Consider the following 23,136-nt stretch of genomic DNA (forward strand, 5'->3'; position numbering starts at 1 on the left):
ACCACCTGTTCACACTGGTTCTATGTTATCCCACTTTTGCATCCACTCCCTGCACACTAGGGTCAATTTACGGAGGGACATTGTGGGATGTGCAAGGTAACTGGAGCACCCGGAGAAAACCCACGTGGTCAAACTGGAAATATGTCACTCGGAAATTATGCCCCCTAGTTCTAGATTTTCACACCAAGTGTTATATCCTTTAGGTTTTTTTAGTTTTCGGGATCCAGCGTGGAAACTGGCCATTCGGCCCACTGAGCCCATGCTAACCTGTACCGAATTCTATCGTACATACGGGCGACAATTTGCCACTGACTGCCAATTAACCTACAAACCTGCACGTCTTTGGAGTGTGGGAGGAAACCTGAGCACCCGGAGAAAACCCACGCGGTCACAGGGATAACGTACAAACTCCATACAGACAGCACCCGTAGTCATTATCAAACTAACACTGTAAGGCAGCAACTCTACCACTGCGCCACCATGAAGCCCGTTGAGTTCATATCGACCATTGTTACCCTGCTGGCTACCATTAATTGTAAACTTAAATGGACCATTGATCCTCTTAGCATCTAAAAGTTGCCATTCACTGATGTGAATCCCATATGTTTCAATAATTTAACCCTTCATGTTAATAAGTTATAGAAGCAGAATTAGGACATTTGGCCCATCAAGGCTATTCTGCCATTCAATCACGGCTGATCTATCTTTCCCTCTTAACCCCATTCTCCTGCCTTCTCCCCATAACCCCTGACACCCGTACTAGTCAAATCATTTTTCTGCCTCTGCCCTGGTTTGATCACTATGTATTTGTGTGGTGGTCCACTAATGTTCACAGTCAGTGGTGGCAATACAATACCGTTTATTGTCATTTGAACCTCAAATGAAGTTCAAACTAAATTTGGTTTCTGCAGTCATACAACAAGAAAAAAAACCAAGACACACAATTTGCACAATTTACACAAACATCCATCACAGTGAATCTCCTCCTCACTGTGATGGAAGGCAAAGTCATTGTCTCTCCTCTGTTTTCCATTCTTCTCCCGATGTTAAAGCCCCCGGAGGGCGATGGCAAGTCCCGCGGCCGTTAAAGCCGCGCCGGGCGATGGCAGGCCCCGCTCTGAGTCTTAATGTTGGAGCCCCCGGCGGGCGATGGCAAGTCCCGCGACCATCAGGATGTTAATGGTGGAGATCTGGAGGAGTAGAATTAGGCCATTCGGCCCATCAAATCTACTCCACCATTCAATCATGGCTGATCTATCTCCCCCTCCTAATCCCATTCTCCTGCCTTCTCCCCATAACCGCTTTACACCCGTACTAATCAAGAATCTATATATCTCTGCTTTAAAAATATCCACTGACTTGGCCTCCACAGCCTTCTGTGGCAACAGATTCACCACCTTCTGACTAAAGACATTTCTACTCGTCTCCTTCCTAAAAGAACGTCCTTTAATTCTGAGGCTGTGACCTCTAGTCCTAGACTCTCCCACGTGGAATCTAATTCTCCAGGAAACCGCAGTCAGTGGAGGGGAATTAGGTCATTGAGTGTGTAGGAAGGAACTGCAGATGCTGGTTTACACCGAAGATAGACACAAAAATGCTGGAGTAACTCTGCGGGACAGGCGGCATCTCTGGAGAGAAGGAATAGGTGGTGTTTTGGGATGGGACCTGTCATCAGACTGGAAGGCTGAAGACTGCAACCGTAGATGCTGGTAACATGAAAATACACAAAGTACAGGTACATAGATAGGACAGGTTTGGAGGGATTTATGCCAAGCACAGGTAGGTGGGACTAGTGTTGATGGGACACGTTGGTCGGTGTGGGCAAGTGGGACCCAAGGGCCTGTATCCACGCTGTATGACTCAATGACCATAACTCAGCTGGTCAGGCAGCATCTCTGGAGAACATGGTAGAGCTACTGCCTTACAGCGCCAGAGACCCGGGTTCAATCCCGACTACGGGTGCTGTCTGTGCGGAGTTTGCACGTTCTCCCCGTGACCTGCGTGGATTTCCCCCCGGGATCTTCGGTTTCCTCCCACACTCCAACGAAGTACGGGGTTGTAGGTTTAATTGGCTTTGGTGTAAATGTAAATTTACCCCAGTGTGTGTAGATAGTGTTAGTGTGCGGGGATTGCTTTTCGGTGCGGACTCGGTGGGCCGAAGGGCCTGTTTCTGCTGTACCTCTTAACTAAACTAAAAACTAAACGATACAATATGATAGAACTTTATTTATCCCAGGAGGGAAATTGATCTGCCGACAGTCATAAAAACACAAGATACATGAAAGATGGAATTAAAGCGACAAGTGGAGAGGATTGGGGATGTGCAAAGATTGGGGGGGGGTGAGGGGAGACAGTCTACCCCACGACAGAAGGAGGAGGAATTGTACAGTTTGGCGCAATGGGCTAAGTGTTCGGCTGGCAACCGGAAGGTAGCCGGTTCGCATCCCGCTTGGAGTGCATACTGTCGTTGTGTCCTTGGGTAAGACACTTCACCCACCTTTGCCTGTGTGTGAATGTGTGTGAATGTGTGTGAATGTGTGTGAATGTGCGTGAGTGACTGGTGGTGGTCGGAGGGGCCGTAGGCGCAGATTGGCAGCCACGCTTCCGTCAGTCTGCCCCAGGGCAGCTGTGGCTACAGAAGTAGCTTACCACCACCGAGTGTGACTGAGGAGTGAATTAATAATGCGATGTAAAGCGCCTTGAGTATTAGAAAGGCGCTATATAAATCCCATCCATTATTATTATTATTATTACAGTTTGATAGCCACATGGGAAACACTAAACTAAACTAACTAAAGCTAACTAATCTTAACTTAACTAAACTGGGATAGGTGATGATTCTTCACCTCTCCATTTTGGTTCTCAATGCCAATGCACTCGAAGGGATTAATTTATTTGCAGCTTTATCAGTGTTTTTTAGTTGCCCGTCAACGATAGCATCTGCAGGAAGTGACAGTTTCGGTAATTTGCAGCAGGTTTAGACTGATGCACACTTTGGTTATCTGCGTGCTCATTATTCCCAGGTTTGGAAAGGATGTATCGTCATCAAAAATCAAGCAATTTGCAAAAATCTGAAATAGATGCAGAAACTCTCAGCAGGGAAGGCAGCATCTGCGGAAGATAGACTGCGTCCCTAGTCGCCGTACTAGTTTCACTGTCGTCCTGCTGAGTTTCACAGTCTGTACAACTCGTTATCACGTGTAGGAAAGAACTGCAGATGCTGGTTTAAATCGCAGGTAGACAAAAAGTTCAGTCCTCAGTCTGAAGAAGGGTCTCGACCCGAAACGTCACCCATTCCTTCTCTCCAGAGATGCTGCCTGTCCCACTGAGTTACTCCAGCATTTGGTGTCTAACTCCATACCACCTTCTCCACAGCCAACAATGGACCATTGTGGGCTCTCCATTTCCTGGATCACATTTGCTTTTTCTTCTTTTTAAATTTATTTATTTATTAGAAGTAGACATATTATAAAATGTAGTTACATATTATAGTAAAAAAAAAACCTTTTCATATACATCAGTCATACATTATTAAAATTTTCCATTATCAATTACTTCTGCTTCTAGTATTTATATTTTTTATAGAAAGCAAGAAAAAGAGAGGGTAGAAAGTTACAAAATAAAAAAGAAAGCAAAAAAAAAACAAAAAAAAAAACAAGAAACAACACAACAGAAAAACAAGGGAGGTGGAATGGGTTACCTGTAATACATCAATGGAGATAGGTTCGTAGGTTATAAAGTATAGAGTATAGTTTTTCATCTGTTCCTGAGTTCAAGTTTCAGCTGGGTCCTCGTGCTGTGCCAATCTATCCCTTCAGATATTTGCTTTTTCAATATCCTTCTCCCATTTATTCTTTGTGCCGCCTATTCCCCCGACTTTCCCCTGACTCTCAGTCTGAAGAAGGGTCTCGACCCGAAACGTCACCTTAAATTCTTTTCCTCCAGAGATGTTGCCTGACCCGCTCAGTTACTCCAGCATTTTGTGTCCACCTTAACGTTGGAATTGGATACTGGAACCGTTTGTTGCTATTTATCTGTTCATTTGGGTGTCTAACTCTTGGAGGGACTGGTGCAGTTCGAAAGGCAGTGTCGCTGAGATAGTAGGAGCAGGACTAGTCTTACTGACGTCCTTTGTTTCTGCAGATCCACCGTCTGGGAAGAGGAGTCCCCCAGCAGTGCGGAAACCCGAACGGATCGGAGCTTCCAGCGAGGGCCCAGTAAACAACGTGAAGGTACCAACGCGACTCCCTCAACCCCGCCGCTCTCCAGCCATCTCCGTGCTCACACTATGGCCATTCGGCCCAGCAAACATATGCTAGCTCTCTCTCCTCACACTCACTCTCTCTCCTCGCACTCTCTCTCTCACTCTCTATTTTTCTCTCTTTCTCTCTCTCTCCTCGCACTCATAGAAACATAGAAAATATGTGCAGGAGTAGGCCATTCGGCCCTTCGAGCCTGCACCGCCATTCAATATCTCTCTCTCTCTCCTCGCACTCTCCCTCTCCCCCTCTCCCCCCTTCCTCTCCCCCTTCCTCTCCCCCCCTTCCCCTCCCCCCCTTCCTCTCCCCCCCCTTCCTCTCCCCCTTCCTTTCCCCCCCTTCCTCTCCCCCCCTTCCTCTCCCCCCCCTTCCTCTCCCCCCTCTCCCCCCCCACCTCTCTCCCCCCTCCCTCTTCCAAGATGCCCCTTCCCAGAGCAAGACATCACCAAACCCTTTGACCAACGTGTGCAGTCCTGCTCCACGATTGACTCTCCTTCCCGTTGCAGAATCTGATCAGGAAAAGATGGAGGAAGAAAAGTCGGAGCCAGGCCGAAGCACCCGAGTCTCCGCACGGCAAGAGCACCAGGTAGACCCATTGTACTGGAGGGTTTCCAAGCAAAGATGCCTTCTGTGCTGGGCAGTGCATCAACATTACACCATGTACTGCGGACACAGCAGAACCTCCTATAGTGGGTGGGAGTTAGTCACTGCACCCCATCATAAACAGGCAACACTCAAGATCCCTTGCTCATTATCCATCTGAACATGTACAAGCAAGCCACCTATTATAGAATTCCACAATATCTTGGATGGATAGGGCAGGTTTGGAGGGACATGGGCCAAACGCAGGCAGGTGGGACTGACTAGTGTAGATGGGACATGGTGGGCACGTTGGGCCGAAGGGCCTGTTTCCACGCCCTATGACTTTATGACTATCTTAAGTCCACACCCATAAGGGCAGCACGGTGGCGCAGCGGTAGAGTTGCTGCCTTACAGTGCTTACAGCGCCAGAGACCCAACTACGGGTGCTGTCTGTACGGAGTTTGCACGTTCTCCCCGTGACTGCGTGGGTTTTCTCCGAGATCTTCGGTTCCCTCCCGCACTCCAAAGACGCACAGGTTTGTAGGTTAATTAGCTTAGGTGAAAATTGTGTTTCCGCGCTGTATCTCTAAACTAAACTAAACTAAACGATGATCACAGGAGGTCAACTCTCAGGACCTTTCTAATTCGGACTCGCTTCACCCCTTGTACTCCAGAAGGCAGAGCATCCAGAAGCTGGGGGAGGCTGTGTCCTACGAGTCTTTATCGGGGCCTTTGAACCCCATCGAGACACTCAACCTGTCGAATGAGACGAACGTCATCATCAGGAAACTCCACAGTAGCATCCTTGGTGAGAAGTACTGCTTCGAGGTAAATAGCGCGGCTGTTTCTTATTCAATTATGATGCAAACCAACCCGCGGTTACACAAAGTACAAAATCACCAGACTAAAGACACCACATTTTCAAAATAACTATGTTACAATCCTTATTGAGGACACATTCCATCCCCCCGCGGTGCCCAGCGGTCCCAGAAATCCCCATGGGTGCCCGTGGACAGTGCGTAGTCCCTCTCTAGTGCCCCCGGGGCGCGGACATAAAGGGGCAGGCAGCCGGCTCGGGCAATAGCATGGCTGTTTGTGAAGGATGTTCTGGCGGGGTCCCCCACTGTGGCAAGGGAGCTCTGCCCTGGGTCTCCGATTCTTAAAGAGCGAGGCATTACCCTGAGCGGCACTGTTTCCATAGATGGTGCAGAGCATTTACACACAAGAGCACATATGCACAGACACACACACACACACACACGCACACACACACACTCGCACACACAATGCATACCAGAATGTGCTCATTCACACACTCAAATACACATGCATGCACACACAACATGCACACACACTCATGCTCGTGCCTACACACACATGCATTCACACACTCACAAACATACACACACTCACACACGCACACACACACATATGGACACGCATGCACTCACATATATGCACATATCCACACACACACACACACACACACACACACACACACACACACACACACACACACACACACACACACACACACACCTCACACACACACACACACACACACACACACACACACACACACACTCGCACACACACACACACACACACATTCACACACACACACACACCTCACACACACACACACACACACACCTCACACACACACACACTCACACTCACACACACACACACTTGCACTCACACATTCACCTACGTATATAGATTCACACATGCCCACTGCTTACACTTACAGGTCATTAACTCAAGGGGGAGTCGTTGCTTTGGCTGCTCATCCGCAGAAGAGAGAGACAAATGGATGGAGAATCTGCTTCGAACTGTCCAGCCCAACAAGGTAACTATAGCAGATGGACACAAGATGCTGGAGTAACCCAGCGGGACAGGCAGCATCTCTGGAGAGAAATGAATGGGTGATGTTTTGGGTCGAGACCCTTCTTCAGACTGAGAATCAGGGGAGAGGGAAACGAGAGATATAGAAGGTGCCTGGAACAAAAGAATGCAAGATCTGCAAAAGGCCACGATGATTGAGGAAAAGTGGAGCCCACAATGGTCCATTGTTGGCTGTGGGGAAGGTGATAGCGAGCGATATAAACAGTGAAACTCAACAGAACGACAGAGAAACTAGCACAACGACCAGGGTGGGGGAGGGGCGGAGAGAGAGGGGATGAAAGGGTTACTTTCGGGACGACGGATGGCACAATGGGCTAAGTGTTCGGCTGGCAACCAGAAGGTAGCCGGTTCGAATCCCGCTTGGAGTGCATACTGTCGTTGTGTCCTTGGGCAAGACACTTCACCCACCTTTGCCTGTGTGTGAATGTGTGTGAATGTGTGTGAGTGATTGGTGGTGGTCGGAGGGGCCGTAGCCGCAGATTGGCAGCCACGCTTCCGTCAGTCTGCCCCAGGGCAGCTGTGGCTACAGAAGTAGCTTACCACCACCGAGTGTGACTGAGGAGTGAATGAATAATGCGATGTAAAGCGCCTTGAGTATTAGAAAGGCGCTATATAAATCCCATCCATTATTGTTATTATTACTTGAAGTTTGAAGTCAAATTCCGTGCAGGCAGCACCCGCAGTTAGGATTGAACCCGGGTCTCTACCGCTGTGTTACTCCAGCACGGGCGGTCACGGTGGCGCAGCGGTAGAGTTGCTGCCTTACAGCGAATGCAGCGCCGGGGACCCTGGTACGATCCCGACTACGGGTGCTGCCTGTACGGAGTTTGCACGTTCTGCGTGGGTTTTCTCCGAGATCTTCGGTTTCCTCCCACACTCCAAAGAGGTACAGGTTTGTAGGTTAATTGGCTTGGTATAAATGTAAAAATTGTCCCTGGTGGGTGTAGGGTAGTGTTAGTGTGCGGGGATCGCTGGTCGGCGCTGACCTGGTGGGCCGAAGGGCCTGTTTCCCTGCTGTATCTCTAAACTAAACTAAAATGTCGATAGGCACAAAAAGCTGGAGTAACCCAGCGGGACAGGCAGCATCTCTGGGGAGAAGGGATGGGTGACGTTTCGGGTCGAGACACTTCTTCAGATTTACACTGAACATTTCTTTTCCTGGAATGTTCTCTTTGCTCCTGTTTCCTGTGCTTCAGCCAAAAGTCTTGGCCCAGGAGCAGGCATTTTGTAAAGATCACTGCCTTGGTGTCAATGCGAGATACCAACAGGTGTAGGATGGTGTTAATGGGCGGGGATCGCTGGTCGGCGCGGGCCCGGCGAGCCGAAGGGCCTGTTTTGTTTCCGTGCTGTATCTCCACACTGTAAACATTTTGTGTCCTTCTTCCATCCATTGTTGATCTCTTCCAGGACAACCGCGAGAGAGTGGAGAACATGCTGAGCTTGTGGGTGAATGAAGTGAAGGACCTGACTCCCAGGAAGAAGTACTTCTGCGAGCTGCATCTTGACGGCTGCCTCTACGCCCGCACCACCAGCAAGCTCAACGCCGACGAGCTCTTCTGGGGCGAGCACTTTGAGTTCAACAACCTGCCCCCCGTCCGGGAGGTCACCCTCCACCTCTTCAGGGACGAGGACAAGAAGAGGAAGGAGATGAACGCCTTGGGCTCCGTCACCCTCCCTCTGGCGGAGGTGACGGGACGTCAGCACACGGAGAGGTGGCACAGCATCAGCGTGCAGGCCGTCAACAAGGGCAAGGTGGTCCTCCCCACCATCAGGCTCAGCCTGCGCTACCAGAACATCAAGGTCCTTCCCATGATACACTACAAGGAGTTTGCCGAGTATCTCATCTGCAAACACACCACCCTGTGCACCGTGCTGGAGCCAGCCCTGAAGGTGAAGGAGAAGGAGGAGGTGGCCTCGGCTCTCGTTCATGCCCTCCAAGGTGTCGGCAAAGCCAAGGTACGTCAGCACCTCATTACCGCTCCAGGCACCCTCTCCCCCTCACGCAACCCACAGCGGTAGAGATGCTGCCTTCTTCTTCTTGCTTGCGTATGGCGTGCACAGCCTAAAGCTGTAGGACAACTTGTACTAATTGATCTTATTTGATTGTGCATTGGTTGAAACAGGGCAGACCACGTGAAGGTTGCAATCTCCTGTCACAGAAGGCAGTGGAGGCCAATCCACTGGATGTTTTCAAGAGAGAGTTAGATAGAGCTCTAAGGGCTAAAGGAATCAAGGGGATATGGGGAGAAAGCAGGAACGGGGTACTGATTTTGGATGATCAGCCATGATCATATTGAATGGCGGTGCTGGCTCGAAGGGCCGAATGGTCTACTCCTGCACCTATTTTCTTTGTTTCTATGTTTCTATATTTTCCATGTCTGTATGGAGTTTATACATTCTCCCTGTGACCACGTGGCTTTCCCCGGGTGCTCTGGTTTCCTCCCACACTACAAAGACGTACAGGTTTGTAGGTTAAGTGTGTATAGGATGGTGCTAATGTGTGTAGGATGGTACTAGTGTGTGTAGGATGGTGCTAGTGTGTGTAGGATGGTACTAGTGTGTGTAGGATGGTACTAGTGTATGTAGGATGGTACTAGTGTGTATAGGATGGTGCTAGTGTGTATAGGATGGTACTAGTGTATGTAGGATGGTACTAGTGTGTATAGGATGGTGCTAGTGTGTATAGGATGGTACTAGTGTATGTAGGATGGTACTAGTGTGTATAGGATAGTACTAGTGTGTGTAGGATGGTACTAGTGTGTGTAGGATGGTGCTAGTGTGTATAGGATGGTGCTAGTTTGTATAGGATGGTACTAGTGTATGTAGGATGGTACTAGTGTGTATAGGATAGTACTAGTGTGTGTAGGATGGTGCTAGTGTATGTAGGATGGTACTAGTGTGTATAGGATGGTGCTAGTGTGTGTAGGATGGTGCTAGTGTGTATAGGATAGTACTAGTGTGTGTAGGATAGTACTAGTGTGTATAGGATGGTACTAGTGTGTATAGGATGGTGCTAGTGTGTATAGGATGGTACTAGTGTGTATAGGATGGTACTAGTGTGTATAGGATGGTGCTAGTGTGTATAGGATAGTACTAGTGTGTATAGGATGGTACTAGTGTGTATAGGATGGTACTAGTGTGTATAGGATGGTGCTAGTGTGTGTAGGATGGTACTAGTGTGTGTAGGATAGTACTAGTGTGTGTAGGATGGTGCTAATGTGTATAGGATGGTACTAGTGTGTAGGATGGTGCTAGTGTGTATAGGATGGTACTAGTGTGTAGGATGGTGCTAGTGTGTATAGGATGGTACTAGTGTGTGTAGGATGGTACTAGTGTGTGTAGGATGATGCTAGTGTGTGTAGGATGGTACTAGTGTGTATAGGATGGTACTAGTGTGTGTAGGATGGTACTAGTGTGTATAGGATGGTACTAGTGTGTGTAGGATGGTACTAGTGTGTATAGGATGGTGCTAGTGTGTGTAGGATGGTACTAGTGAGTGAGGTAATCGCTTGTTCTAATACAGGTGTTTTATGGCAAGATATAGACCATTTGGCCCCTCTAGCTGTTCTGCCCTTGTTAGATTTGTGCAATCTAACCTTGGACTCAATAGATTCCAGCCGGGTCCTCAAACCCCAAAGATATCTCACCTGCCCAAATATCTACTGATGTCTGTCTGCCTTGGATGGGCTTGATCCGTCACCTCTCCGGTATTGGGAATTCCACAGATGGACTATTAATGTTGCCACTGCCGTGTGTGAGATAAGCATGTGTTCATCCTTACTGTCTTTGCCACAACTCTGTAGGACTTCCTCATCGAGTCGGGGATTGCGGAGGTCCATCGGTGCGAGGAGAATCACTCCGTGCTCTTCAGAGAAAACACCTTGACCACCAAGGCCATTGATGAATTCATGAAGCTGGTGGGGCAGAAGTACCTGGTGGAAACTCTTGGTAAGAATAACCCGTGGCTTTAAGTAGTTTAGTTCGGAGATACAATGTAGAAACAGGCCCTTTGGCCCATCGAGTCCACACCAACCAGCGACCCCTGCATATAAACACTATCCTACACACACTAGGGACAATTTACACTTATGCCAAGTCTACGAACCCAAGCCAATTAACCTACAATTGGCCCGAAACGTTGCCTATTACCTCCGCTCCATGCAGAGTTGAACAATCTCCACTATAGGAAATAGGCAACGTTTCGGGACGAAACCCGGAAGGGTTTCGGCCCGAAACGTTGCCTATTTCCTTCGCTCCATAGATGCTGCTGCACCCGCTGAGTTTCTCCAGCATTTTTGTCTACCTTCGATTTTCCAGCATCTGCAGTTCCTTCTTAAACAACCTACAAACCCGTACGTCGTCTTTGGAGTGTGGGAGGAAACCGAAGATCTTGGAGAAAACCCCACGCGGTCACGGGGCGAACGTACAAACTCCGTACAGACAGCACCCGTAGTCGGGATCGAACCTGGGTCTCTGGTGCTGTTACCGCTGTAAGGCAGCAACTCTACCGCTGCGCCACTGTGCCCCCGTAAGCTTCCTCCTTGGTGATTTGGGCTTATACCTGGAGATACGATGTCAAGCTGGAAAGGGTGCAGAGAAGATTTACGAGGATGTTGCCAAGACTGGAGGGCCTGAGCTACAAGTAAAAGGTTGGGCAGGCTAATTGGGCAGGCTTCTGACGCATCCCCACTTAATTGCTGAGAAGCTTGGCACTAGATAGCTGACTGCCACCCTCTAAAGGGCAGATACAGAACTGAATTTACTTTAGATAGATAGATAGATATAATTTAATTGCCACACAACCAAGGTCGGTGGAATTTGGGTTGCCAGCAGCGGTACAATAATAAAGAACACAACCACAATTAAAATTTTACACAAACATCCACCACAGCATTCATCACTGTGGTGGAAGGCACAGAGCTTGGCCAGTCCTCCTCCATTTTCCCCCGTGGTCGGGACCACCACCCTCCACAGCCGTTGCTGCGGGCGTCCAGATGGTAAGGGACAAAGTCAAAGTCAAGGTGAGTCCAGGATCGGCTCTTCCCAACCAGAGACCGCGGCTTCAGGCTGGTGTAGGCCGCAGACCGACGGTCAAAGTTTTAAAGTACCTGCCGTGCCGCAGCCGGAAGCACCGCAGTCTGCAGGGCCGGCGGTCGAAGCTCCCCTCCAGGGGAGATGGTAAGTCCATGCCGCACCTGCGGTAGAAGATGGCCGCGGGCCGGCAGTGAAAGCTTCTTCTTCCACCCGGGTCCTCCACGTGAGATCCCGGGCTGTAGACGCCGCACCAGCTGGAGTTCTGCAGACTGCGGCTTCAGGCTGCCGGCTGCCGACTGCCGCGGGCCAGCGTAACGGAGCGCTCCCCTCCAGCGAGGGCTCACCCGCTCCATGCCGAGAGTCCACGCTGCGCCCGCCGCTGAAGCCCCGGGCGCGTCTCCGGGAAAGTCCGCGCCGATCCTTGCTGTTAGGCCACGGGGGAGGCGACCTGGAAAAAGTCGCCTCCATGGAGGAGGCGGCCGAAACGGTTTCCCCCTTACCCCCCCACACCACCCCCCACACATAACACACAAAGAAACATTAAAAACACACTTTTAAACATACTAAAAAAAACGACACGCTGCCGACAGGCTGCTGCAGTGCAGCGCCCCCTTCCTATGATCTTTAGAGTTTACAGCGCGGGAACAGGCCCTTCGGCCCACCGAGAACGTACCGTCCAGCGATCACCCCCGTACACTAATGACAAAAGTATGGAGTTTGTACATTCTCCCCGTGGGTTTTCGCGTGGGTTTTCTCCGGGTGCTCCCACACTCTGTAACCTCCCACAACCTCATTCGCAGGAGACTTTGTAACACGACTCTACAATCCTGAGGAGAATTACGAAGTGGATCCGAACAAGTGCTCGGCTAATGATGTTTTGGAAAACCAGTCGAATATGAGAGAGAGCTGTGAAGAAGCATTTCACCAAATCATAGACTCCCAGTGGTAAGTGAGCAAAAACAAATATCCAATGTTTCTAAAGTAGGGTCCCGACCCGAAACATCACCTATCCATGTGCAGGAAAGAATTGCAGATGCTGGTTTATATGGACCCAAAACATCTCCCCCAAAACATCACCCATTCCTTCTCTCCAGCGATGCTGCCTGTCCCGCTGAGTTACTCCAGCATTTTGTGTCCACCATCACCTATCCATGTTCTCCAGAGATGCTGCCTGACCCGCAGAGTTACCCCAGCACTTTGTGTCATTTCTTGGTAAGCCAGCATCTGCAGTTCCTTGTTTCATCAAATATAGAGCACTGGTAGACCACTCAGGCCCTCTAGTCAGCCATTATTTCAATACTATATTGTCTGACCTTCTGCCATCATGATATTCCAATGGTATTATAAATGCCACTGGCACGTCTAGCCAGTCCAATCCTTTAAGAATTTTATGAACTATAAGATCCCCTCTCATCTTATAGAAACGTGTACCGAGGTAGAGGGAAAAGCTTTTGTTGCGTGCTATCCAGACAGCGGAAAGACAACACATGATTACAATCGAGCCGTTTGCAGTGTATCGATACATGATAAGGGGATGACGTTTAGTGCAAATAAATCCAGTAAAGTCTGATCAAGTCCGAGAGTCACCAATGAGGTAGATAGTAGTTCAGCACCGCTCTCTGGTTGTGGGAGGATGATTCAGTTGCCTGATAACAGCTGGGAAGAAACTGTCCCTGAATCTGGAGGTGTGCGTTTTCACACTCACTTCTGTTGTATCAAATTCCTCGTATGTTGCAAAACTTACTTGGCTAATAAAGTATGATTATGAATATGATTGTAGATAATACGCTAGAAATTCTATATATTTTTTTTTTATTAAAGGTAATCAATTACAATGCTTCAAACAACTTTATATCAAATTAATTCAATTTGCATTAAGTAAAACACTAATAATACTTATCTACTATTTTTTTTTAGAAATAATGATAGAAAAAGAATAGAACAGTTATAAATCATTAAGAGAGTGATTAAATAATAATTTGATTATATATAAGAAAGAAAAGAGAAACGGAAAAAAAAAAAAAAAAAAAAAAAAAAATTATAAAAAACCACAATATGTATTGTTAATAACACTACTACAAGTGATAGTATCAATAAAGACATATATGTTAATTCCAATATAAAAATGAATTATTCTCACCAAATCCCGCAGGGTGCACGCCGAGCTGTGTTGCCAAGAACAGCTACTTCTCTAAATACTGTATATATGGAGACCATATCTGTTCAAAAGAATTATACTTGTCCAATAGGACAAATCTAATTCTTTCCAGATGTAACGTCTCCATCATCTCTGCTGCCCACATTTTGGTTGTGGGGGATAATGTTCCCTTCCAAAATCTAACACGCTAGAATTTAGAAGATTGAGGGGGGATCTTATAGAAACTTACAAAATTCTTAAGGGGTTGGACAGGCTTGATGCAGGAAGATTGTTCCCGATGTTGGGGAAGTCCAGAACAAGGGGTCACAGTTTAAGGATAAGGGGGAAATCTTTTAGGACCGAGATGAGAAAAACATTTTTCACACAGAGAGTGGTGAATCTGTGGAATTCTCTGCCAGAGAAGATAGTTGAGGCCAGTTCATAGGCTATATTTAAGAGGGAGTTAGATGTGGCCCTTGTGGCTAAAGGGATCAGGGGGTATGGTGAGATGACAGGTGCAGGATACTGAGTTGGATGATCAGCCATGAGCATCTTGAATGGCGGTGTAGGCTCGAAGGGCCGAATGGCCTACTCCTGCACATATTTTCTATGTTTCTATGATTCTATCCTTCTAAATTCCAGTGAATTTTGAGTTGAATTTTTAGCTTATGCTGGAGTGTGATAGCACAAGTACTTTGTGTTTTAATTGTAATTTAAATGTATGTTGTGCGTTTGTCTTGCGTTCAGTGCCTTTCCCGACGAGCTGAGGCAGATATTTGCGGCCTGGCTGCGAGAGTGTATCAACCGAGGGAAGCCGGACATCGGACAACGCATGATATGCGCCTCGCTCTTCCTGCGATTCCTCTGCCCGGCCATCATGTCCCCCAGCCTCTTCAACCTGACCCAGGAGTACCCCAATGACAGCACCGCCCGGACCCTCACCCTCATCGCCAAGGCCATTCAGAACCTGGCCAACTTCACCACGTAGGTCCAAGCCGCTGTCATGAGTCAAGAGTGTTTTATTGTCAAATGTCCCAGACGCAACAATGACATTCTTACTTGCAGCGGAACAACACAATATGTAAACATAGTACACTGTAAACAGTATGATAAACGAGAGAAAACATATACAGTATATATATATATGTATATATATGTACATTTACATTCGCACACATACATGTATACACACACATATGCGCACAAACACACAAACATATATATACATATACACACACACACACACGTATATATATATATACATATACACACACATATGTATACACATGTGACTAGTGGGGTACCACAAGGCTCAGTGCTGGGACCCCAGCTATTTACAATATATATTAATGATCTGGATGAGGGAATTGAAGGCAATATCTCCAAGTTTGCGGATGACACTAAGCTGGGGAGCAGGGTTAGCTGTGAGGAGGATGCTAGGAGACTGCAAGGTGACTTGGATAGGCTGGGTGAGTGGGCAAATGTTTGGCAGATGCAGTATAATGTGGATAAATGTGAGGTTATCCATTTTGGTGGCAAAAACATGAAAGCAGACTATTATCTAAATGGTGGCCGATTAGGAAAAGGGGAGATGCAGCGAGACCTGGGTGGCATGGTACACCAGTCATTGAAAGTAGGCATGCAGGTGCAGCAGGCAGTGAAGAAAGCAAATGGTATGTTGGCTTTCATAGCAAAGGGATTTGAGTATAGGAGCAGGGAGGTTCTACTGCAGTTGTACAGGGTCTTGGTGAGACCACACCTGGAGTATTGGTCTCCAAATCTGAGGAAGAACATTATTGCCATAGAGGGAGTGCAGAGAAGGTTCACCAGACTGATTCCTGGGATGTCAGGACTGTCTTATGAAGAAAGACTGGATAGACTTGGTTTATACTCTCTAGAATTTAGGAGATTGAGAGGGGATCTTATAGAAACTTACAAAATTCTTAAGGGGTTGGACAGGCTAGATGCAGGAAGATTGTTCCTGATGTTGGGGAAGTCCAGGACAAGGGGTCACAACTTAAGGATAAGGGGGAAATCCTTTAAAACCGAGATGAGAAGAACTTTTTTCACACAGAGAGTGGTGAATCTCTGGAACTCTCTGCCACAGAGGGTAGTTGAGGCCAGTTCATTGGCTATATTTAAGAGGGAGTTAGATGTGGCCCTTGTGGCTAAAGGGATCAGAGGGTATGGAGAGAAGGCAGGTACGGGATACTGAGTTGGATGATCAGCCATGATCATATTGAATGGCGGTGCAGGCTCGAAGGGCCGAATGGCCTACTCCTGCACCTAATTTCTATATTTCTATGTTTCTATATATATACACATACACACATATATATATACACATATACGCACATGCGCACACACACACACACAAAAACAGATATATACACACACACACACACACACACACACACACACACACACACACACACACACACACACACACACACACACACACACACACACACACACACACACATATATATATATACACACACAGAGTTTTAATATATAGATAGATACATACATATACACTTGCACATATATATGTATATACACACACACACACATATATATACACATGTGCAAAGATTGGGGGGGGGGGGGAGGGGAGTCAGTCTACCCCACGACAGAAGGGGGGAGGAGTTGTACAGTTTGATAGCCACAGGGAGGAAGGATCTCCTGTGGCGTTCAGTGCTGCATCTTGGTGGAACCAGTCTGTTGCTCCTCAGGTTGACCAGTGTGCGGTGCGGTCACTGATCTCAGTTTGTGTTCATCAAACAGGTTTGAAGACAAGGAAGGCTACATGACCTTCATGGATGACTTCCTGAGGTCAAACTGGGAAAACATGAGGATGTTCCTGACGAACATCTCCAATTCAGAGCCAAGCATGAATGCCTCGGAGTTTGAAGGTTGCATCGACCTAGGCCTGGAACTTTCCATCCTGCATTCCCTTCTCTGTGACATTGTCCCACGCCTGGACCAGGTGTGGCTCTCTCATATTGACTTCTGTTTCTTTGTTATGCCCCATCAACCACGACTGATTACACAAGGCTAAGCCCACCCTACATCCCCACGGGTTCGATCCTGACTACGGGTGCTGCCTGTACGCAGTTTGTTCCTTCTCCCCGTGACCTGCTCCGGTTTCCTCCCACACTCCAAAGACGTGCAGGTTTGTAGGTTAATTGGCTTGGTACAAATGTAAACTGTCCCTAGTGTGTGTAGGATAGTGTTAGTGTGAGGGGATTGCTGGTCGGCGCGGACTAGGTGGGCTGTAAGGCCTGTTTACACACTGTATCTCGGGGTGGAAGATTGCAACCTTCAAGTGGTCCGCCCTGTTTCGACTAATGCAATCAACTCGACGTGCACAAACGAAAGATCAAATAGAACAAGTTGTCCTACAACTTTAGGCTGTGCACGCCACACGAAAGAAGAAGACTGCATCTCTAAAAAAACATTATCCCTAGAGTTATGGACAGAGTAAGGAAGACATCATAGAAACATAGAAACATAGAAATTAGGTGCAGGAGTAGGCCATTCGGCCCTTCGAGCCTGCACCGCCATTCAATATGATCATGGCTGATCATCCAACTCAGTATCCCGTACCTGCCTTCTCTCCATACCCTCTGATCCCCTTAGCCACAAGGGCCACATCTAACTCCCTCTTAAATATAGCCAATGAACTGGCCTCGACTACCCTCTGTGGCAGAGAGTTCCAGAGATTCACCACTCTCTGTGTGAAAAAAGTTCTTCTCATCTCGGTTTTAAAGGATTTCCCCCTTATCCTTAAGCTGTGACCCCTTGTCCTGGACTTCCCCAACATCGGGAGCAATTTTCCTGCATCTAGCCTGTCCAACCCCTTAAGAATTTTGTAAGTTTCTATAAGATCCCCTCTCAATCTCCTAAATTCTAGAGAGTATAAACCAAGTCTATCCAGTCTTTCTTCATAAGACAGTCCTGACATCCCAGGAATCAGTCTGGTGAACCTTCTCTGCACTCCCTCTATGGCAATAATGTCCTTCCTCAGATTTGGAGACCAAAACTGTACGCAATACTCCAGGTGTGGTCTCACCAAGACCCTGTACAACTGCAGTATTCGGAGGATTGTAATAGTGCAGAGGGTAAAGCCACTACCTCACAGCCCCAGAGACCTAGGTTCAATCCTGTGTTGTTTTCAGTAGGGATCGAACCCGGGTCTCTGGCACTGAGTGACTCTACCAGCTTTACATTATAACAATCCACTGATGTCTTCCTTACTGTGTGGATCTGCACAATCTCCCTGGGATTTCCTGCGTCTCTTCTGACTGCTCCGGTTTCCTCCCACATCCCAAGGACGTGCGGGTTTGTAGGTCAATTTGCTTTTTGGTGGGTATGGAGTGTCTGTGAACAGGTGGTCAACGTGGACCCGGTGGGCTGAGATCTTGCTGTATCTTTCAAATTCAAGATTCAAGAGAGTTTATTGTCATGTGTCCCAGATAGGACAATGAAATTCATGCTTTGCAAGAATTAAGAATTGCAAAAATTAAAAAATTGAAATGTTTATAGGGTCATCTTAAATTAGTATGACAGAATTTTTGTGGTGAATTTAATTCCCAGATATGGATACAACTTAAGTCGCTTGAGTTCCTGCGTTGGTTTCTCTCCATCTTTAGCCTTTAGAATTGAGAGATACAGTGTGGAAACAGGCCCTTTGGCCCACCGAGTCCGTGCTGATCAGCGATAACCCCGTACATTAACCTAGACACACTAGGGACTATTTAGAATGGGAACATAGAAAATAGGTGCAGGAGGAGGCCATTCGGCCCTACGAGCCAGCACCGCCATTCATTGTGATCATGGCTGATCGTCCCCTATTAATAACCCGTGCCTGCCTTCTCCCCATATCCCTTGCCTCCACTAGCCCCCAGAGCTCTATCTAACTCTCTCTTAAATCCATCCAGTGACTTGGCCTCCACTGCCCTCTGTGGCAGGGAATTCCATAAATTCACAACACTCCGGGTGAAAAATTTTTTCTCACCTCAGTCTTAAATGGCCTCCACTTTATTTAAGAATCTTTTACTATAGCCAATTAATGTATGAACCTGTACGCCTTTGGAATGTGGGAGGAAACTGGAGCACCCGGAGAAAACCCATGAAGGAACAAACTCCGTACAGACAGCACCTGTAGTCTGGCTGGAACCCGTGTCCCCGGCGCTGTACGGCAGCAACTCTACCGCTGCGCCACCGTGGCGCCCCCTTACTAACGTACACCTACCCTCGCTAACGTTCTCCTTTTGCCACCTCCTTTCCATGCACGCTCGGGCGATCCTGGTTCAACCCGCCGCATCCCGCAACGCCGACAGACCGAACTCCACAAGCTGCAGCCTCTCCCTGCTATCCTGAATGGCATCACTCACTCCATGGGGGACACAGGTGCACCTCTGATACATCACCAGGAGCTCAGGTATGGTGGAGGCAAGCTGTTTAATCTCGTACAGGCACAAGTCCCTACCATTGCTAATCTATTTAATTTACAATTATTAATTAAAAAATAATATTAGGTCCAAAGTTGCATCGACTGTTGGTGTCTATAAAGGTGGTGAAATACATTTAGTAGCAGTACCAATATGTACATATTCAGGCGTTAAAATTTACCACTGTTTATAGGCGGCATAGTGGTGCAGCGGGTAGAGTCGTTGCCTCACAATGCCAGAGACCCAGGTTCGATCCTGATCTCGTGTGCGGAATTTGCACGTTCTTCCTGTGACTGCGTGGGTTTCTGCCGGGTGCTCCGGTTTCCTCCTGCATTCAAAAGACGTACGGGTTAAATGTTAATGTTAAATTGCCCCTAGTATGTAGGGAGTGGATGGAAAAATGGCAATGTGGGCTAACATGGGATAACATGTGTGGTCGGCATGGACTTGGTGGGCCGAAGGGCCTGTTTCCATGCTGTACCGACAGATGGCACAATGGGCTAAGTGTTCGGCTGGCAACCGGAAGGTAGCTGGTTCGAATCCCGCTTGGAGTGCATACTGTCGTTGTGTCCTTGGGCAAGACACTTCACCCACCTTTGCCTGTGTGTGTCCTTGGGCAAGACACTTCACCCACCTTTGCCTGTGTGTGTGGATGTAATTATGTGAAGCACTTTGGGGTCAATGCAAGTTGACTAAAAATGTGCTATATAAATAAAGAAGGAAAAAAAAAAAAAAAGTTTAGATAAGCTAAACTAATATAAACTAAGTGAAGATAAGCTATAAATTAAGCTAAAATAAGCTAAACTAACTAAAGCTAGCGAACTAAAACTGAAGGGCAACACAGTGGTGCAGCAGGTAGAGACTCTGCCTCACAGCCACTGAGACCAGGGTTCGATCCTGGCCTTGGGTGCTGTATGCACGGGGTTTCTACACTGGGGGCTGAGCGGAGACCTCATTAAAATAATGACAGGCATTCATTGAGAAGGCAATCAGAACCTTTTTTGGGCAGTCACGGTGGCGTAGCGGTAGAGTTGCTGCTTTACAGTGAATGCAGCGCCGGAGACCCGGGTTCGATCCTGACTACGGGTGCTGTCTGTACGGAGTTTGTACGTTCTCCCCCGTGACCTGCGTGGGTTTTCTCCGAGATCTTCGGCTTCCTCCCTCACTCCAAAGACGTGCAGGTTTGTAGGTTAATTGGCTTGGTATAAATGTAAAAATTGTCCCGAGTGGGTGTAGGATGGTGTTATGTGCGGGAATCGCTGGTCGGGGCGGACCCGGTGGGCCGAAGGGCCTGTTTCCGCGCTGCATCTCCAAAACTAAAAACTAGAACGTTCTCTAGTTTGGCATCATTTTGCAGGTGACTAGCTAACACAATTACAACTCTGTGTGTGATTCCGTGCAGTTTTAGGCAGAGCTGATCCCAAACCAGGCTGTGATGCAAGCGGACAGTATGCTGAGCCTGGTGCATCGGGTCATTTGCGTGTAATTTACGCGACATCATTTACGTGTCACGACGCACGTGATGCGCGCATGGTGCGTGATGACATAGGCAGTGACGCGCGTTGTCGCAGGATTTTGTGATGTACAAAATCTTCGCGTGGCATCTGCATGACGTGCAAATGACGGCCAAGTGGGACATGCCCCTAAGAGTTGTTGCAGGCATGTTGATTTTCTTCACTGTTCTATGTATTATACTCTTCCAGCCCGTACTGCCGGGTGGACAAGCCGACCTACGTGGCGCCCAAGGACGTGAACCAGGTCAGCGCGTCGATGCTGAGCCTGCAGAGGTCCACGGTGGAGGAACATCAGCACGTGAGCAGGTTGACAAAAAGCAGCGCGGCTACGGTTAAACGCACCCAGAGCGCGCCGGCACGGAAGAGACCCTGCGTGTCGCACCAGTCGCCTGGCTGTCAGCCCAGTCCAGACCTGGGGGAGCACGCCGACCAAGACACCATCACCAGCCTGCCAGACCGGCAATACAGCACCCTGACCAAGATGCCCTACTCTGGCACCCACTCGCTGAGGTCACCGCGCTCCCGATTGCACGCCAGCCCACAGCCGAAAATGCAGGTGAGCATGCCATGCCAATGCAGCACAGCCCACGTTATGGGGTTAGGCACCTCTGGACTCAATCACATTGTTGCTTGTGGGAGTTTGCAGTACACACATTGGCCATAGTGTCTCCTATTGATTCCTACAGCAAATAGTGTGATGCATGAGTCTGTGATTCTACAACTAATGGTAACCAAGTCATTGGGAATTCAGAGGTAGTACAAAATGCTGGAGAAACTCAGCGGGTGAGGCAGCATCTATGGAGAGAAGGAAATAGGGAATTGGGAATTCATCCAACTGTTCCAAACGATCGCAGCAGGTTTTATCACTTGAAAAATGCCTGATATTTATCCCTAAATCATCAGACAAACCTCTGGGCTATTTCATATTGTGGCTTGTGGGAGTTTGTTATGTATAAATTGGGCATAGCCTTTCCAACATTACTGCATTCAGCATCCACGAAAGTGGCTATTTGGCTGTAAAGAGCACTGGTACACACATCTTCGGCTCGGAGGGTAACAGTTAACGTGAGTGTTTTGGGATTGTGAAAGAGATTCCCTCAGTGGTCTGTGTAGGAAGGAACTGCAGATGCTGGTTTACACCGAAGATAGACACAAAATGAATAAAGAGTAATAAGGATTTTTAGTTATAGAGTCATAGAGCCCAGTTTGCCCACACTGGCCAATATGTTTGTCCACACTAGGTTTACCTGTCTGCATTTGATCCGTAGCCCTCTAAACCTACCCTATCCACCTGTCCTGTCTAAATGTTTCTTGAATGTTGTGATCGTACCTGCCTCAACCACCTCCTCTGGCAGCTCATTTCATACATCCACCACCGAAAAAGATTTAATAGGAATCTGAGGGGTAACATTTTCACACAAAGGGTGGTGGGTGTATGGAACGAGCTGCCAGAGGAGGTAGTTGAGGCAACGTTTAAGAAATATTTAGACAGGTACATGGATAGGACAGGTTTGGAGGGATATGGGCCAAATGTGGGCAGGTGGGACTAGTGTAACTGGGACAGTTGGCTGGTGTGGCCAAGTTGGGCTGAAGGCCCTGTTTCCACACTGTATCACTCTATGACTCTGTAATTCTTCTCGTTCCATATTCCGGTTGCTCTAACTCTCTTCTTTCCATGACAGACCCATCATCCCCGCCTAATGCCGGTCGATTCATTCAGAAAGTCCCAAGTCCCGTGGGAGCGTAACTCTGGAATCGAGAAATGGTCCTCGCAAATGGAGTCTGAGAGTCAAGGCAGCAAACCCTTTGAGAAGGTAAATGGAGGATCTTGTGCAAGCAGATAAGAGTTAGTCATGGCCTTGTGTTTGGCACAGACATGGTGGACCATAGGGCTAGTTCGTGTGCTCTTGAATTTTATGTCCTGAGTTCAATGTTCCCACCAGCTGTGAAAACCAAAGTGTTCCATTGCAGTTGAGGGAATAAATATCATCTGTTTTTGTTTTCCTCGCTGCCCTCCCACAGTACGAGCAAGACATCGCCAGTTTGCAGACAACCGTGGGGACAATCGCCCAGGACCTGAAGGAGCTCGGAAACCGCATTAGCAAACACCTCGAGCAAACGCTTCAAGAAAGTGAGGAGAAGCAGAGAAAGGAACTGAAGGAAAAGGACCAATTGATCTCAAATCTCACCAGCAGGTGAGTGAACAAAAAATTATCCCTCAATGAAATCAACCGAGATTATGAAGC

The 23,136-nt window shown here is 47.9% G+C and overlaps 1 protein-coding gene across 2 annotated transcripts in view; it reads left to right on the top strand.

Moving 5' to 3' along the window:
* The window catches only part of LOC116991952 (ras GTPase-activating protein nGAP-like), a 40,975-nt gene that overhangs the window by 15,168 nt on the left and 2,671 nt on the right, over positions 1-23,136 (top strand). For both annotated transcript variants that reach the window (XM_033050961.1, XM_033050962.1), the window contains 13 exons: positions 4,144-4,232; positions 4,766-4,845; positions 5,516-5,669; positions 6,595-6,693; positions 8,157-8,705; positions 10,553-10,697; positions 12,584-12,728; positions 14,668-14,904; positions 16,708-16,909; positions 19,266-19,366; positions 21,080-21,446; positions 22,573-22,704; positions 22,913-23,085. In XM_033050961.1, coding sequence (XP_032906852.1) covers positions 4,144-4,232; positions 4,766-4,845; positions 5,516-5,669; positions 6,595-6,693; positions 8,157-8,705; positions 10,553-10,697; positions 12,584-12,728; positions 14,668-14,904; positions 16,708-16,909; positions 19,266-19,366; positions 21,080-21,446; positions 22,573-22,704; positions 22,913-23,085 — 2,473 coding nt within the window. The remainder of the gene's footprint in view (positions 1-4,143; positions 4,233-4,765; positions 4,846-5,515; positions 5,670-6,594; positions 6,694-8,156; positions 8,706-10,552; positions 10,698-12,583; positions 12,729-14,667; positions 14,905-16,707; positions 16,910-19,265; positions 19,367-21,079; positions 21,447-22,572; positions 22,705-22,912; positions 23,086-23,136) is intronic.

This window comes from Amblyraja radiata, chromosome 35 (assembly GCF_010909765.2).
Source record: "Amblyraja radiata isolate CabotCenter1 chromosome 35, sAmbRad1.1.pri, whole genome shotgun sequence".
Taxonomy (NCBI): Eukaryota; Metazoa; Chordata; class Chondrichthyes; order Rajiformes; family Rajidae; genus Amblyraja; species Amblyraja radiata.